The 18173-nt window shown below is 47.3% G+C and overlaps 1 protein-coding gene across 1 annotated transcript; it reads left to right on the forward strand.

The window, feature by feature from the left end:
* Positions 1–2025: 2025 nt before the first annotated feature.
* Positions 2026–16752, forward strand: esco1 (establishment of sister chromatid cohesion N-acetyltransferase 1). The gene is made up of 10 exons (XM_088919618.1): positions 2026–2409; positions 3961–6280; positions 7219–7321; positions 9844–9913; positions 10858–10978; positions 11147–11278; positions 11399–11488; positions 12968–13111; positions 13816–14000; positions 14442–16752. The coding sequence occupies exons 2-10, from the start codon at positions 3962–3964 to the stop codon at positions 14611–14613; spliced, it is 3336 nt and encodes a 1111-aa protein (XP_088775744.1). The 5' UTR covers positions 2026–2409; position 3961; the 3' UTR covers positions 14614–16752.
* The last annotated feature ends 1421 nt before the right edge of the window (positions 16753–18173 follow it).

Below are 18173 nucleotides of genomic sequence, written 5' to 3' on the forward strand. Positions count from 1 at the left end.
GCTCTCATTCGATGATTCATTTTGCCAAGTATTACACTTGTCTTATGTAGATTTCTTATCCCACGATGGCCTGGAATCTTGTTTTACGGCAGAAAAGTGTCGACAGGTGTCTCTGAATCTTTGCTGAATATTCAGATGTTATAAGATCGTCAAAAGGTGTTTGACGGTGACGTAAAATGTTTGCCTGTCATGGACCAATTTGTGTGACAAATGTGACATTTTTTGCATTTTCAGGTATCTCCTGCTTTCTTGGTATTATGAAACCAAGCACAGCTTAATCCACAAAATCTTTTTAAGCGTAATGTCTAACAGATTCCCCCTTTCTTTCAACTGTTGATAAAAGCACAAACTGTCTGGTGCCACTGTTTCTCCTGGAGCAGCTGTCGTTTTAGGTTGGGACACTGAACACGGAGTACGAAAAAGGGGGCACCCTCTCCGCAGCTTTGCATACTAGCTTGGGTCAGTTGAACTACATATCGGTCCAAATGAGTAGTTTTATCGTCTTTACCCAGCTTTCAGATTTCAAAACAACTATGAAACCTGAAAATTCGAAGCCTTCCAGGATTGAGGTTGGACACCCCTAGTTTGTGGTCAGTTTGGCCAGCACACGATTTGGGGCTTCATCTTAGCACTGAATTTAGACCATTAGGTTGCTTTTATTGTTCTCTGAATGGGATTTTCAAGACGAAATAAGAATTCTAATATCACAAAGAATGGCTTTATATAGCAAAAGGATACCAGTTCAAAAATATCACCTGCATTGCTAGGCATCAGGAATGAAATAGAATTACCGTTTTCATCTGCTGCATTTACATTTTACAGGAACTTAATGATGGGAGTGTACACATTCTGTCCGTGAGCTAAATCTAGTCACATTCTGTACTGTGACTAAATTTGATCCCTGAATTTTAAGTAATGGTTTCAGTTACCTGATTATATATGGAGTAGAGACATCTTGTGGTGGAATAATAAATTACTATCCTGTGAATTCTGATTTTTAATGAACTACAAGTACAGTACATGCGTGAAAAGAAGTTTGAAGTTGATTTTCAAATATGATTAAAATGTTGTATGAATACTGTCTTTGATTCACAGCAGATAGTAATAATTGCAGTTGAGGCAAGACTGCTACTCTCCACAGAGACTCTTTCAGCTGAGTTTCCAGTAGACAAGGTAGGATTCTACAACTGGATGGGCCAAGAGTGCAGTTCAGTTTATCTGTCATATGCACAAGTGCAAAGAAATGCTTTTTTGCATGTATGACCTGGCACAGTCAACTCAGCACAGTGTAACGAAATGATACAATAAAACAACAATACAATACAGTCAGTGAGAAATGCAGTAGAAAACTGAGTATACAGAATTGCTCACAGTACAGAAGATACAAAAACAAACAGAATGAACAGTACTCAAGAAGATGTACTGCACAGTATAAATATAATCACCCAATGAACATTTAATCACCCTGACAGGGTGGTTAATATTCCTGGGACATTAATTAAAGACACTGAATACTTAATTAGTAATGAAGTGAATACCAATTAATAATATGTGAAGAATGGCCCAAAACACAAGCAAAACAAAAACAAGACACTGTCTTCCGAGTACTGTCACCTCTGAACTCAGTTAGTTTGATCCCTGTATAAATTATTTAAAGAATGAACATGGGACAAGACTGGACCTGTATCAGATCGCCAGTAATACATCTGTGCTGTATATTGAAAAAAGGTGTAACACAGAAACATTGGAATCCCGTCACAACTATATCTTCAGTGAAAGACGGGGTTTCGTACTTTTCGCACATCCAAAACGAACTTGCAAAAATACACGGAGAAACGTACTGTAACGCGGTTAATTCTGAACACGTCGACAAACGCACGATGTCTGTGCAAACAACCGGTATGTGCTCAGAAAAATATAAAAATAAATCGAGGGCGCTCTGACGCGAAGAGACCCGGACCCGCCACCGCGACGCACCGTCTCGGCCTCCAGCTTCCGCCTCTCGACTTCCGGCCTGGTGGCTCCGGAAGTGAAGCCAAACTTTCGGTGTGCAGATGAAACAGCTGCGATTGAGAAACACAGACTGGAAAGAGAGTTTTTTTTCTGGGGGCCAATAACGACGAGTCTGCTGTTTTAACAGCAAAGGTTAAAAATTACACATCTCTGAAAAATTAAGCAATTCTAATTTTTTTAATGCTCAGTCACAGTTTTATTTTTTTTGTCTATTTTTTTCTCTTCCCTCCCGGTTACCTACCGAGAGCTTTTGCGTCCTTCGGCAGAGATGTATCTCCTGAACCGAAATAATGAGTTGATTACATAGTAAAACTTTGCTACTGTGTGCACCGGGGCTGACATATCGGGGTTTTCTTTAGTCGACATCGTGGATGTTTCTGAAGACACGGAAGCAAGGTCTGTACTCTTGCACGGCACAAGGGCGCGATTTCGATATTAATTATTTCGACTTTTTTTCTTTTGTGCATGTTTGTTCGTGTGCTTGAGATTTAGTTTGAGATATCCAGTGTAGCTAAACGTGCGGTATTGAAAGCTGTCTCCGTACAGTTGTTACACGGATGCAGGTTTCCAGATACAGTGAATTCCCTTAGCTAATGGGAATAATGTCTTGTTCAGGACGTCGACTCTGATCAGTTGATGGGAAGACAGCAAAAGTTTAATTATACAGTATGTCTGCTAAATCTGTTTTGTTGTACGTGTAAACAGAGGCCACAGGTGACATTCAGAACACGCTATCGAGACATGTCTCACAGTTGAGTCACCGAGTGGCTGGGCCTGGCTGTTCTATCAGTTTCTCCTTAGCAGGGGCTATGGTGTAGACCCCCCAGCATGAATTTTCTTTTTTAAAACGTCCGGACTAGCACATTGTCGTGCATTTTCGTCTTCTTAGAGACATAACTTGGACTGAGTGTCTTGCAAAGTTGTGTCATGTGCTGTAGCGTAAAACATCATGACCGCTGTTTCGGGGGGGGGGGGGGGGTCATGAAGCTTTTTGTGACACCGGGAGTGACGGGTTCGAGAGAGATGAAGATGTCATTACAGTCGCTGCGGAACAGCAGGGCAGCATGCATTGCTGTGTGTGAACTCGGACGTGCGCCTGCATGCAGAGCACGGTATTAACATTCAACCATCGGCGCTGGGAGAGATGATCACACTTAAATCACAAACTGACTACAGTGGTGGGAGTGAAAACTGTTTATTAAAGCCGTTCGCCCTTTTGAAAAAAGTTCCTGTATGTTAATGGCACATTAGCTGACGTGCTAACACTGCGCTAAAGCCGAGGCTGCTCCTCAGAGACACACAGATGTGAGAGCTCGGAACAGATGCAGAACATATCGAGTAGATGGCATGGAGAAGTGAAAATCGACATTGAACTGAAAGTGGTCTTTACGATGTACAGAATGAGTGCGGTGACTTTGCAATTTAAAAACCCATGAATAGTTCGACAAATGCGAAGTGTGAACCTAAATCAACAGAACTAAAACATTGGTTAGAATTTTGTTTTAAAACTAAACAGTGGTTGGGGTTATAGATAAATGCACCACACAGTGAGCAGGAGTTCATTTTAGTTTACATAATTAAACAAAATGAAGTCTAGTTCCACGTGAGTTCTAATGACGTTTCTTTATAAGAAAACTAATGTGTTCCCAGCTCCTGCCCTCAGGATCTGTAATCTGGTGGTTCTCCATGTTTATTTAAATTGTTTGCTTAAACTAGCAACAGATTAAATTTGAAGGAAGAGATTGATAGGTCTTAATGGTCTTAATGTCTTAATTGGATCAATAAACACTTCTTCCAGATAAAGAATACCCAAAGTGACATACTGTAGAAACCCTGCTGGTTCCACGGCCCCAGGACTGTATTAGGGACCCCCTGGTGTTTACATTCCCGATTTTTCATCGTCGGCTATTGGTGTGACACACCTCTTCTCTGATTGTCCCTCTCCAGGATGCCAACGCAGAAACGAAAGTCCATCTCCCTGGAACCTCAAGCCAAGAAAAGCAAACTGGAGCAGAGGGCCAAGAGAAACGCACAGGGCTCGGTGCCGTCAGCCAGGCCCCCGAGGGGGGCTTCAGGCCATCCTCGAGCCAAGAGCAGGCCCCCGGCAGCGGGGGGCGACACGAAGACAGCGCCGGGTCACAGGGAGCCCCTCCGCCGGCCCTCCAGGGGTACGGGCTCCCAGAAGGCAGCTGCCGGGGGCAAGCAGAAGCCCGTCCGAGTGACGGGCGCGGAGAGGCCAAGCTCGAGGGCTCGCCTGAACGCTGCGCCCCGGGTCCCCAGCTCCCCAGAGAAAAAGGCTCCAAGGGCAGCGTCAGCCGGGCGTGTGCGGAGGGATGGCCGGCCCCAGCCGGTCCACAGCGCACACAGCTCCGTGAAACGAGCCCGGGACATCCTTCTTCAGAAGTCGAGAGGCCAGACGGCAGCTTCGAGACCAGGAGGCGGGAGCGCGATGAAGGAGAGGGATGTGTCCCCGTCACGCGCCAGGGCGAGGAAGGTGCAGGCTGCACCGCGGGGAAGGAGCACAAGGGCCGGTCCCTCGCTGAGGAAGGGTGGGAACCTGAGGGGATCCTTGAGGTCAAGGGTCAAAGAGCAGCCCAAGATGACCCTGCGCAACAAAGAGCAAAAAGGAGGTCCCTCACACGGAAGGCCAGTGGGGGAGAGAAGCAGGCTGGACGCGGACCCTGTGGCTGACCTAAAGAAAAAGAAAGACTGTGCCGCGCCTACAGGAAAGTCCAGAGGAGCTGACTGTCGTGGAGCCGGGAGCAGGGGCTGCGATCTGCCGGCACCCCACCGTTCTGAAGCGCGGGGGGAGAAGAAAGCGGGCGTGGCCAGGGAGCAGGGCGCCGCGGAGGCCGGCAAGACCGATGGCGGGACCAGATGTCTGGAGGAGCACTCGGCACTGCCTCAGAACTCCCCGGGACAGACCTGCAGAACCCCGACGGGCGTGCCTGGAGAAGTCTCCCCCGGCAGGAAGGAGAAGTCGAACCAGGCGTGCGTGGGAAAAGCTTCTCCTCCTCTGGTCGCACTTTTGAAAGTCATCAAGGAGTCAAATCTTTACAAGACCCCCCCAGCGGCTAAAAGTGACTCGTGCATTGTGGCCGACACGCAGGCAATAAACAAATGCTGTAGTTCCGTAAAAACCGATTCTGAACCTCTGGAGAAGTGCAGGAGGGACACGGACGAATCTGCAGAGCTTGAGTGCCAGCAAGGTGAAGCAGGCCAGAAAACAGCGGGAGGCAAGGCAAGAATAAAGATGGCTTCCAACACTGTGGAAACCCAGACTGTGAAGGAAGAGAGTCTTCTCGTTTCTGAGCTGCCCGAAGACGGCAGTGATGTTAGAAGTGAGGACGAAGACGGCAGCGCTCCAGATCGGCCGGAAGGTGAGGGGAAATCGGATGCGGATCCTAAGCCTTTGCAGTCTCGGGAAGTCCGTACCTGCAGTGGAGCTGGTTTGCACAATGCAGGGAAGAAAGGCCACGGAAAGCCAAGAAGCAGCCCTGCTCCTCCACGAAAACAAGAGATGAACCCTCAGGCCAGGACCAAGGCGCGGCTGGCTGCCCAGGCTGAAGAGCAGGCCGCAGCCTCCAAGAAGGCCGCCAGGCAGCTGAACCTGCTGGCCCTGTGTGAAGAGATCGCTGAAGACATAGCCTCGGACACGGTGGAGGTCAGGAGGGAGGAAGAGGCCCCGGTGGCGGTGCCAGGGGGCGCGGAGGCCTGCCCTGCCGGCGAGGGGGCTGCCCCCGAGGCGGCCTGCCAGTCCACCCCCGGCGCGCCGCAGCCGGAGCCCAAGAGGCGCTTCTTCTTGAGCCAGGTCCCGGTGCCGCTGAAGAACGCCGAGAGGAGGAAGCCGTCCCGCTTCCAGAAGCTGAGGCAGGCCGAGCTCAAGCGCGAGCAGCTCAGCTGGACCCGCGTCAAGAAGCTGAAAACGGAGCAGGCGGCTCAGAGGAGCCATCCGGACGGCGGTCCGGCCCAGAACCCGTCCCCCGCTGCCTCGGCCCCCTCCCAGCCCGCCACGGCCACACCGGAGCAGTTCCACGCTGCGGACGGGAAGCCGAAGGCTGCCTTCACGGCGCCACTGTGTAACGGCACTGCCAGCAGCCGCTTGAAGCCTGTGGGGCCCGCGTTGTGCCAGCCTCGCGCCCGGTACTCCGCTGACGACTTTGAGCTGGACGGGGTGGAGGAGGAGGAGGAGTCTCGCAGAGCCGCCGGCACTGTCGCCCTGCAGGAAGGAGACCCTTCGCTCAGCCTTCAAGACATCAGAGCTGAGGTAAGGGCAGCACTGGTGTCCTGGGTGAACCTTTAAAAAAAAAAAAAATCAAACTGAGAATAACGTAATGCAACGCATTTCACCAAAGATCTAAATCTCTTTATGCACATCTCTTGAGGATCTTTCCTTTTCAAAACGTAGCACTTTAAATTTCTGCTATTATTTTTCGCTTATTTTTTTTCCCCACTGTGGTTTTCAAGTTACTGAATTATACACTCATTGAAAAATGATTCAGCGTAATTTTTCACAAAAGAAATAAACCACCGGGAGAATTAAAATGGCGGTGTGTTCACAGCAAGGGTAAGAAATTGGTAAATAGCAGTTAAGCAGCATAAGTTCAAGTTCAGTTTCCTTTATTGTCATTTGCACGAACGGTGCATTGGAAATCTTACACGGTTTCTCTCAGTCAGAAAACAAAAACAAAAGGGTAAGCACAGAGACTATGTGCAGGACACTATATACACACACTGTAAAAAGTCTATACACAACCTGTACGCACTATTACGCAAAAAGAAATTGGCTCCTAAGTTACACATGATAAAAGACATTGTGCCTACACAGCTGATAAGTGCAGATATCAAGATCATACAGACAAACCAGCACATTAATTTCATAGTAGCCTTTTAGAACAGTTTCTTGTGCTCCGACTGGTGTACAGACCATCAGTTTGAATGCCTTCTTCACCAAGAAGAATATTTTAATGATGATATGAATGGTTAGAAAAATTTTGTTCTGATGATAGTTCTGTATTCAGCATGATCATTGTGCTAAAGTCCAGTTTGTCCCTTTAGAATCTTCTTTTTGTTTGCTTATTGCCTTCCTCTTTAAAGGTTGTTAATTTAAGTATAAGTGAGTACTTCCTGACCTATGTGGCTTACGCTGGCGGCTGAATAGAGTCTCTGCAAACACAAGTGACTCTGAAACTGGCTCTCTCTCAGGCATCAGCGCCCGCCGTGGACTCCAGACCAGCTGGCTCTCCGGGCAGCGGGGAGCTGCCTCCAGTGATACAGGAGAAGCTGCAAAACAGCCAGGAAACTGCTGGTGAGTTCGAGACTTTTGCTCACCGTCGTTCGTGGGAGAGTCCATCGGCACCACGTGTGGCAGTGGTTCGATTTGCTGCATCTACCTCTGGGACCCTTCTCCTGCCGTTTCACCTCTTCAGCTCATCCGGACCCATCGTGGCAAATCTCCACTCTGGTCTTCGACGTGGAGTCTGTAAGGGTGTAGTCATGAAGGCCGTCTTCCTTCTGACACAGGAGATTTGTCACTATGTGTAAAACATTCAGATGAGCATTCACTGAACATTGAATATTAAAAAAACAAGGGACGCCTCACAAAACACACTTGTGCTAGCATTCCCAGTTCTGTTTCTGAATTAATGACCTAGTGTTCTCTAAAATTAAGTGTCATGTGCTATCATAGAGGGCTTCCATTGAGATGTTCCCCAAAATGCCTGTGAAGGTTGTTTCAGTAGCCCTGGCATTGGAATTAAACTGCATGAAACTGGTTTTTAATCACAGAACAGCACAGAGTTTTGCAGGTGATGTTTACCAAGGCATACCATTTTCCTAGTGGCCATTCTTCATAAACATTCTCTAAGACTGACAAGAGTAGTAAACAGGGTTACTCCCAGAAGCACCGACGAGGCTGTCATATAGTTGTTAGAATGAGTAATTTATCATGGACAGCAATACTTAGAAACTGGGGATATTAAGAAAGCCAATGGAACAGAGTGAGACAAAGAAACTCTTGAAGGTGTTGCCCTATCTGAGGCACAGGTAGTGTGTTCTATCTGTAATTCCAGGAGCAGCTCATTATTTTGAATTATATCCAGCTTTTCAACATGTTGTATTTCACATAGAGTTCATGTATAAGACACAGAGATAATTCTTAGAATTTGTCATGGAAGTTCACCCCTATACTGCAGATGAAACTCTGTTGATCTTTTTGGTTTTTGATGTATGCACGATCACATTTTTACAGAACATAAAAGTTGTTCAAAGCCTTACAATACCACTAACTGAGGGTAGGTCCAGTACACTTCCCCTAAAGCCAGGCAGCCAGTAATTTGAGTTTAGGGTATATCTTATTAAAGGGTCACTAGGGGTTGAGCAGCTCTGATTACTGGTGGTGCAGTCTATAAAAGTTCTGATGCCAATCTGTGAATTGGGACATGAAGACTTAACAGCCAATACATTGCCCCTTGTGAGTTGCTGTACATAAGGCTTGTGTGTTTTTGTTCTGATTGTAATGACTTAGATTGTTTTCCCCCAATAGGATTAAAGGGTAACAAACTAGGTTGAAGATCTTCAAGATATAGTCTAGAGTGCTTGAGTATGTTCAGTTCACATACAGCAAAATTCCAGGATATAGCAGGAGGGCAATACACATCTACACTGTGCTTAAGAATAGTTCAGCATGTGCAATGTAATGAGTATATTTAATAAAGGTGATGCACCCGGACACCCATACTCACACTAGGGCCAGTTTTACCAGAAGCCATTTCACCTGCCAGCATGTTTCTGGATTGTAGGAGGCAACCCACACAGACGTGTGGAGACCATCCAAACTCCACACAGACAGCACCCCAGGTCCCGGTCTGGAATTGAACCCAGGGCCCCAGCGCACCACCGTGTCGCCCTGCTGTTTCAATTATGTTTTAATGTACCGTCAAGTATTCATCGTATTGCAAAATCTGCTCATGCGAGCTACAGAGTACGTTGGAGAGGAACCTAACACTATCAAAGTATAAAGTAATACATGTCCATATGGCTCAAGAGTGAAATATGACCTATACAAATTTCAGTTTAAGGAATGGTTCCTGGAATCTAAATACGTAAATTGAGATCTGACTGAATGGAGCGAGAATCCTGATCGGAGATGCATGAATAGTGTTATAGATCTAGAGTAGTGTTCTAATAATAATTATAATAATTCCTTACACTTATATAGCGCTTTTCTGGACACTCCACTCCACTCAAAGCGCTTTACAGGTCATGGGGATCCCCTCCACCACCACCAGTGTGCAGCCCCACCTGGATGATGCACCAGTACTCTCCCCACACACCAGCTCTTACTGGGGAGGAGAGCAGAGTAATGAAGCCAATTTTCATAGATGGGGATTATTAGGAGGCCATGATTGGTAAGGGCCATTGGGAAATTTGGCCAGGAAGCTGAGGTTACACCTTTACTCTTTTCGAGAAATGCCCCGGGATTTTTAATGTCCCCATCACTATACTGGGGCATTAGGACCCACACAGACTGCAACCCCTGCTGGTCCCACTAACACCTCTTCCAAGAGCAGCCTTAACTTTCCCAGGAGTCTCCCATCCAGGTACTGACCAGGCTCACACCTGTTGAGCTTCAGTGGGTTGCCAGTGGTGAGCTGCAGGGTGACATGGCTGCTGGCCGTTCTAGACTGTGTCACTTTGTTTTGATGTCTCCAGTGAAAAAAATATTAATCTGCTGATGTTATCTTGTGCAGTAATTTGATCTGGCATCTCTTTATTTTATAAAAATAGTAGCCGCACATCTGGTAACTAACCTCTCTATCTCACCTGCAGGGACAGAGCTTAAACTTCCAGGGCTAAACAGCCTCTTCAACAAGAGTTCTTCAGGAGAAAACTCAAACAAGTGAGTTTACAAACTCATGCTTCCATTTTTTCAATCTTTATCAATAAGTGTGTAACTTGAGTGAATATATCAGTGCCTCACGCCCTTATCGTCTCTGTCCTGTCGGTCTTTTGAATAATATTTCTGTGAGAGGATATAAAAAGGGGCCCTGGTGAAGTGTTTGCTGTCGGAGCTGTCACTGAGAAATAGTGAAATGTGTGTGACCCAACACAAATGGCATCCATGTTCAAGTAATGCCAGGAAAATGGGTTAAAATGAAGCCCATATTGCAGAAGAACTGCCTGCATCCCAAAATGTGTTCTGCATGTGAACTTCAGGCTTCACAAGTAATGAGGGCTGTCGAACCAGCTGTCCACCCATGTGGCTGAAGCCGATACTCTGGCTTCTTTCAAGAAACAGCTGGGCGAGATTCTTGGATCAGTTGGCTACTAGCGTGCAAGCAAGCTGTGTGGGCTGAATGGCCTTTATGACCGTTAATATGTTTGTGTGAGCAGATGTGGAGAGCTCAGCCTAGTCGCAGCCCCTTGACTCACTTCTGTGGTCTTCCACTAACTGAAATGAAAATTGGACACCACAGGCTGTAGACTTGTGTATTGCAGTTTCATGTGTTTGGTACAGCATGCAGTCCGGAACTCTGTACGTTGTCACGGATTCTCGTTTTCAAGAGTTCTCCTGATAGGTGACTGTAGGTGATGTCATTATAATAAAAAGCAGAACAGTGAGGCTCAGTCCCTATGCTCAAGAGAAACGCTAAGGAATCGCAGATAATGACTGATGAGACAAAACTGTTTTGTCCACCTGCCCGGGGCCCCTCGCTGTTTCTGAGGAGCCCCAGGTAGGTAAAGAAGAACACGGTGAGCATTGTGATGTGAATTTGTCTTCTGGACGTTTAAAACGCCTGACGGAGAGACGCAGCTGCTGTTCTCTCTGTGTTCCTGCTTCAGGGCCCTGCTGAGCAGCCAGTCCTCCGCTCCAGGGGAGAGCCCATTGTCAGACGCCAGGCTGCACAAGGAGATCCAGAGGTTAAAGGAAGCGGAGAAAGACGGTCCTCAGCAAACCATCATCGTAAGTAAACGTCACAGTCGTTGTTCTCCGAGGTCGCGGTTTTAGCCACAAGCCTGGCACGCGGCGCTTCAGCCTGCAGTGCCTTATTCAGCCCAGCTGGCCCCCGTCAGTGTGGCTGCCGCTGGCTGGGCCGCAGCGCGAGCCCCTCTGAGTGTTGTGTGTGGACAGGACGCGGGTCAGAAGCGCTTCGGGGCCGTCACCTGCAGCGTGTGCGGGATGCTGTACTCCGCCGCCAACCCCGAGGACGAGACCCAGCACCTGCTCTTCCACAACCAGTTCATCAGCGCCGTCCGATACGTGGTGAGCAGCCGCCCGCCGGCCCCGTCTGCTCGGCTCCTGTTAGTGCTGAACGCTGCTGCTGCGTTAGTGGGGCTTTCAGATGCTTCATATGCTGAATGTCAGCCTTTTCCCAACTCCTAGGGGTGGAAAAAAGAGAGGATTCTCAATGAATATCCAGATGGCAAAATTATCCTGGTTCTGCCGGATGACCCTAAATACGCCCTGAAAAAGGTAGGTTTCTCTCCTCGTGTAAAGTCTCTGCGTTCCCTCGTGTGTTACCCTCCTAAGAGGAAGTGCAAACTAACGCTGCCGCAGTATCCATTTTTTATGGGAGCTGTTGTCTCCTGGGTTTGCTTGCGAATGGATGACCACACACTGCAGTAGGGAATTCCTCGCAGATCGTCCTCAGAGAGTCGCCCGCATGTTAGTCGGTTCGTCTGAGAACACGTTCAGGTGCACTCCTGTGTTGTGTAGTCACCTCTGATGTTCTCAGTATACACCAATCAGCAGTAGCATCAGTCTGTTCAAGTATGCGGATGATATTATTCTAGTGGGACTCTGTTTAAAGGACAAGCTTTCAGGTGAGCAAACCTACCTTGAGCACATCAGTGCCTTTGAAAACTGGTGCCTGTCCAGCGCATTTTAAATAAATATGACCCAAATGCGAGCTTCTTGTCAGCTCTCTGAATGGTGAGGAGCATCACAGGCAATCCCACTCATGTACTCTTTCCTCAGTGTAATCCTCCCATCAGAGAGATGGTGTAGGTTGCCAAAGTCAAGTAAAAACATTTATAAGAAGTCCTTGTGCAATAAAGCTGCTTCCAATTTATTTCCTTATCTGTCATGTAATGTTGTTATGATTTTAATGCACTTGGATGTGATTTTATGTGACATAAGTGATTTTATGTTTTGCTTTGTGCGTGTTTGTTTTTCTGGGAGAGGCTTAAGACAGATTCCCACAGTTGTGGACAGTTAAGTTTTCGTTAGAATTGCCGGGTACTTTGTGTTCTGGTGTGACCACAGCTCAGCTGTTAGGAGTACATGAGGACACCTCTCTTCCAGCCTCCTTGTACGGGCCCGCTCACTGTTAAGGGCTTGGGTGAGGATATCGGTGAACTTTTAACCCCATACAGCTGCATGTCATTTGCTGTTTCTGGACTCTGGCCTTTCTTCATGCTTTGGGTGTCAGGAGTTTTTGCTCCGTTACACCAGTGCTTTGAAGTGATCTCCCAGCCTGTATTGCATCTTCGAATCCCGCTAGCTTTTACACGCACGCTGTTACTTGTGTACGTATGCGTTTCTGATGTAATTGACTGTGGCTTTATTGTATTGTACAGTGCCTTGATTGACTTCACGGAGGGCACTCTGCACGCAAACCATTATTTCTTCTTATACTCATTTGATTTGAAACGGCCAGCTGGGTCTTTACGTCCTGGTTTCAGGTTGTGGTGGTTACGGTTTGTCTAAGTTGTGGCGTGAGGTTCTGCGCTCACTTCAGGGATATCCACTGAAGCGGTAGCAGTTACGTTTTCTGCAGTGTGTTGAGAGACCCGGTGAGACACTACCGGTCATGGGCAGCTCTGGAAAGGTATTTGCGCTTTCCTTCAGCTGGTGGTTGTTTTTGTTCCAAGATCCTTTACTGTTGTGAAGGGTGCCCTGTGTCCTTTTTCAGTCGCTAATGTCCCGGAGACCTTCTCCTTCCTGCCTCAGGTCGAAGAGATTCGAGAAATGGTGGATAATGACCTGGGTTTCCAGCAAGTGGAGACCAAGTGCCCCTCCCAGACCAAGACCTTCCTCTTCATCTCTAATGACAAGAAAGTAGCTGGCTGTCTCATCGCCGAGCACATCCAGGAGGTCAGTATGTCAAGCCCGTTTTCTGTGTGTGGCGGCTTTGGCTTAAAAGGGGTCAGAATTCCTCAGTTGACTTCTCCCAAGTGTAGCAAGGCTTTTCGGTCAGCCTTTTGCTGCGGAACGAGTTGCCGGGGGGGGGGGGGGGGGGCAGGGGTGATGGGGGCACAATGGGATCACTGCGTTACCAAAAGCGGCCTGTAGGTGTCATGCTGGTTCCATTCCAGTGACCAGAATTCGCCATTCAGCCCTTCCACCTGCCTGCGGTGAACGCAGCTTCTTCAGAGTGCGAGAGTGCCCGCGAGACGAAAACCTGGACTGGGACTGATGACGACCCTGAAGCTGAGACAGTTGATTGAGGGCTATTTATGAAGGACCTCAGATGTTTGGGTCCTTCAAACCATGTTGATCTGAGTTTGTTCTGGTCGGTACCCACCCTAAACCATGAGCCCTTGTGAGTGACGCGTAACAAAACGCGGTGTCGATTTAAAAACTCGCCCTCTGATTTTCCTCCTCCTCCTGACGATGTGTGTTACTGCGGGAGGTGCAGCAGGGCGTGGCCAGGAGCGGACCAGCAGTGGGGTCCTGGCCATCACCAGCGCTGCAGCAGGCAGCAGGGTCACGAGGCGGCAGATCCCACGGCACCCCTCCCCCTGCGGGGGCGCGGGGGCGCGGTGTGCGGGGGGCCTGACCTGTGGGTGTGTGTGCAGGGCTTCCGGGTGATCGAGGAGCAGGCGCCCGAGGGCTCGGAGGGGGAGAAGGTGATGTTCGAGCGGCAGAGGGCCTGGTGCTGCTCCACCACCCCCGAGCCCGCCGTCTGTGGCATCAGCCGCATCTGGGTCTTCAGCATGATGAGGAGGAAGGGCATCGCCTCCAGGATGATCGACTGCCTGAGGTACGCCCTTTGCCTGATCTGAGCTGGGCTCCTCTTAAGCCGCAGTACAGGTCCACCAAGCAGTGTAAACAACAGCTGCGTCCACCACTCCGCGGCACTGTGGCTCAGGATCTGCTCCTCTGGCTGGAAGGTTGCTGGTTCAAATCCCGCGGCCAGCAGAGGAATCCTACTCTGTTGGGCCCCTGAGCAAGGCCCTTAACCCCAACTGCTCCAGGCTGACCCTGTTCTCTGACCCCAGGCTTCTCTCCCTGTCTGTGTGTCTGTGTCTCATGGAGAGCAAGCTGGGGTATGCGAAAAGACAAATTCCTAATGTAAGAAACTGTATATGGCCAATAAAGTGATCTCTTTAAATGCACCTGGCACAGCTCACACTGGCTTCTGAATGGGCCTTTTCCACACCGCGGGCCGCTCCTAACAGCCGCGTTTCGCTGTCTCCCGCAGGAGCACCTTTATCTACGGGTCGTACCTGAGCAAAGAAGAAATCGCCTTCTCGGACCCCACTCCTGACGGGAAGCTCTTTGCCACGCGTTACTTCGGGACTTCGCAGTTCCTGGTCTACAACTTCGTCAGCGGGAGCCGGTCTCCGCTGCCTAGGGCCACAGCTGACGTCTGAGTTGCGGCCGCGTCTGGAGCCTTCCAGAGACGGCGCGGAGGAATCGCTGCGGATGTTTTCTACTGGCGTCACGATTTATTTGCTGTGACGAGTAGCCACCAGGACGCAACTGGGAGGGCATTCTTGCAGAAGATGAACTTTCTAGTTCATTAATTGGTTTGCAAAGTCAATAAAATTGAGCTTTGCCTCATAGGTGTTGAAACAACACTTCTTCTGATAAAGCATGAGAGAGGAATTTAAGGTTTCTCCATTTCAAATACTCAGGTCTAGAAACAGCCAGGTGGTTGTTTAAAATAATGGCGTCAAAAATACAAATACGTTTTTATTTTTTTTCTTTTCTCCCCATAGCTGTTCAGTATTTTGGGACAAAAAAATATTTTATTAATGCATTTTTTTAAAGAGAAGATAATGTATTTTATTGAAAGTGTTTCAACAATGTTTACATGCACGAAATCTTTTGAGATGAAACGTTAAATTCCAAAAGCTTTAGCTGGTAGGTAATATTGAGAGAAGTTCCTTTCACTGTCCCTCTATGCACTTCTGGCCCAAGAGAGAAGGCAGACGTGTAAGAGTCTCGCACTTAAGGCATCTGTGTTGTAGAAGAGAAATGTTGAAATGTTTCTGGCTGTGGTTGTCAAAAGATGTGTACTGTAATGCCAGGATTCTTGCTGCTTAATAGGCCAGCTCAAACACACTTTGGTTTATTCTGCAACTCATTCTGTTGACAGTTTCTAAGGCACTTTTCATATGCTGTAATTTTACTAAAGCCATTTTCAGGCTGGCAGTCGTTTCAGAAATGTTTGCGATTCAGGAAAAACACCTTGGCATTTTGTTTGGGTTTAATGTAAAAGGGAATTGGTTTTGAATTGAATTGGAATTGAGATGCCTAATGCCCCACTTATGACGTACAGTAGGTCTTTAACAGTGCGATGCTGAGTTGGTCTTGAAATATTTATTCTGGAAGGGGCTTGAGTATAAAGTAATATTAGCATGGATGGGAGTTCCCCACCTTTTTTATGTCTTGTGCCTTGTTACTTAGGATTAACGTCACAAAGTAGACCTTACATTATGCACAACGGCTTGTGACCCTCACTCAAGAGAAGTGCTTATTTGGATCTGTATTACACCCACCACTCTCATGGCGTTTACTTCCCTTTTTAACTGTGTTAACTATCTTAAAAGCTAATCACACCTCTGAAATTGTTAATCTTATTAGGAAGATGCAAGTTTGGTGGATGAATTTGAAGCAAAAACCCAGTCCAAGTTGAGTGTGAATACCCTGTTTCTGTGAAAAAGTGGAGAAGAAAATAGGATAGGCACTGATGTTGTAAAAAGTGAAGTTGGGCAAGGATCCTGTTTTAGAAGTTGGATGACAGATTCAGAAGGGTAACTTTCAGCCTCCCCAGTGGCTCGTGCTTTCAAGGGTCTTGCTCTGTGGCTCAGGCATTGCCAGCTCTGACCTGACCCTGACCAGGATACTGCCAAGCCGTAGAGCAAAACTGAGAGTCCTGTATGTGTGTGATTTGAAACCAGGACCCAGTGATACTTAATTTATTGCCCAGCCGACCCAATGCAGGACCTTGCACACAGTTGGAAGATCACCAGCAGGCATAGAGCGACGCGTAGAAGAGGGACACAATGTCCATACAGCTCGCGCTGATCCCCCCTGGATCCCCCTGCGGTGCAGAAGGTGGGCCTGAGGAGCTGGTCTGTCACCCTCGTTCTCCCAGGGAAATCGAGGGCTCCAGGACAGCAACAGTTGCAGTTTCCTGATTGGTTGGCCCAAATATGACTCATATAAAAACGTTTAGAACTTGTATTTTCTGGTACACAAACACTGGATGATCAGGGCTATGTGTGTCACTGCTTTAAAAGAGCCTGTAAGAGTAGTGAAAAGGATTTTTGTTGTTTCAGTTTTTGCCTGTGTTGGGTACGTGAGAATCCCTGCATTGTGCCGAAGACTTTGCCATCTTTAGATAAACGGCAAGAGCTCTTAAACTTAAACACTTTTAATACATAGCCCTGTCACATACAGAGAATGTGTTATAATTATGGCTTAAATGCTAAAATTATATATTTCAAGTATATTAAATGTTGAAACAAAAGATATTTTTTTTATTAAAAATATTTAATTTTGAACAGTGTACATTCTGTGGTGGCGTTGATTTGAAGCGATACGGAATCTCGGCAAGGCACCAAGTTGTTTGTAGTTCTTCAATTCTGTGCTTTTAGTCAAGGAACAGGCTAGTATGAGGATGTGCTCTTCTGTGATTGGGCTTAGGGGGTATAAAGTACAAACCAAGCCTGTTTCACCCTTTATCAGCCAAGAGCCCGAACACTCCTTTCCAGCTCCCCGACATCTCAGCTTAACATCAGTCCCTGTTGAGGATCAGCGCTTGATCTGGAAGGAGAAAAACACGGGAAGGAAATTGTTTTGAGTTCTATGCAATTTTCTTTTTTTGTGGTTGGTTGAACATACTGCAGGGAGAAATCTATCTAGTTTCAGTGTGTGTATGAAGAGCAATATTTTCATTGCGTTTTGAACCAGTGGGACTTTTCTGCACCTGCACCTGTTTCTGTCATGACGTGTGGGCCGAGTCCTGACACAGTGGCTCTCGACAAAGAACGGCGAGCTCACGTTTGCTCGCTCTGTGTGCACCACTTTGTCCAATAATGGTGTACCTTCTGGAGACCCAGGCAGCGGGTAAATTGGACTCAGATTGTGAAAGAGAGGAGGGAGATTAAACAACACGTACTTCAGGGCATGTCCACATAACCAGGCTCGAGAATGGCAGTTGAAGATGCTTGTATTGAACTCTGCTCCTACTGTCTGCACAGAAGCGCTAAGGCGTATTTAGTTTGGCTTGAAATAGTTTAGTTATAGTTCATGTTCGTTCTTATACTCCATCATTTGTCACATGTGTTAATGAAACAGCTGCAGGCATCTGTACCCAATTCAAATGGAAGACGACGTGTTTGAGTTTCAGTTTGATCCTCTCCAGCATCTAAGAGCTGAACTACTTAAACATCGGAGAACTAAGCACTCTTTGAAGCATTAGGGTATTTTTGCAAAGGAACAAGTAATAGGTTTATTCCCTGCTTAAAAAAAAGAGAAGAAAGAAAACAACGTTTCGGCCGTGAAGCCTTCTTCAGGTGTGAGAAAGACAAGGCAGTAAAGAAGGTTCCACGGCCAAAACGTTGTGTTTTCTTTCTGCCTTTTTTTCAGCAGAGAATAAACCTGTTACTTGTTAATCCTTAAGCTGAGCAACAATGGATGTGACAGGAACATCTGGCTGCCCCTACTGTCTTAACATCCCATGAAAAAAGGATTCAGAAGAAGGTAAAACTAAGTGCATGTAAATGATAACTGGGGTTTAGTGCCGTATTTTGAAATTAGGAGCTGTACCTGGTAGTGAAGTACCTTAGGCAGATGTGTATAAATGTTCCAAGCGCTCCTTCTTGATGTTTCATTTTCATCCTTGCCAAGTGCCTTGACTTCTGTTTCTGTCACTCCTTTATTGCACATGCTTTCCATGTTGGCGCCTCTTGCTGTGAGTGCT

This window comes from Atractosteus spatula, chromosome 6 (assembly GCF_055471065.1).
Source record: "Atractosteus spatula isolate fAtrSpa1 chromosome 6, fAtrSpa1.hap1, whole genome shotgun sequence".
Classification (NCBI taxonomy): domain Eukaryota; kingdom Metazoa; phylum Chordata; class Actinopteri; order Semionotiformes; family Lepisosteidae; genus Atractosteus; species Atractosteus spatula.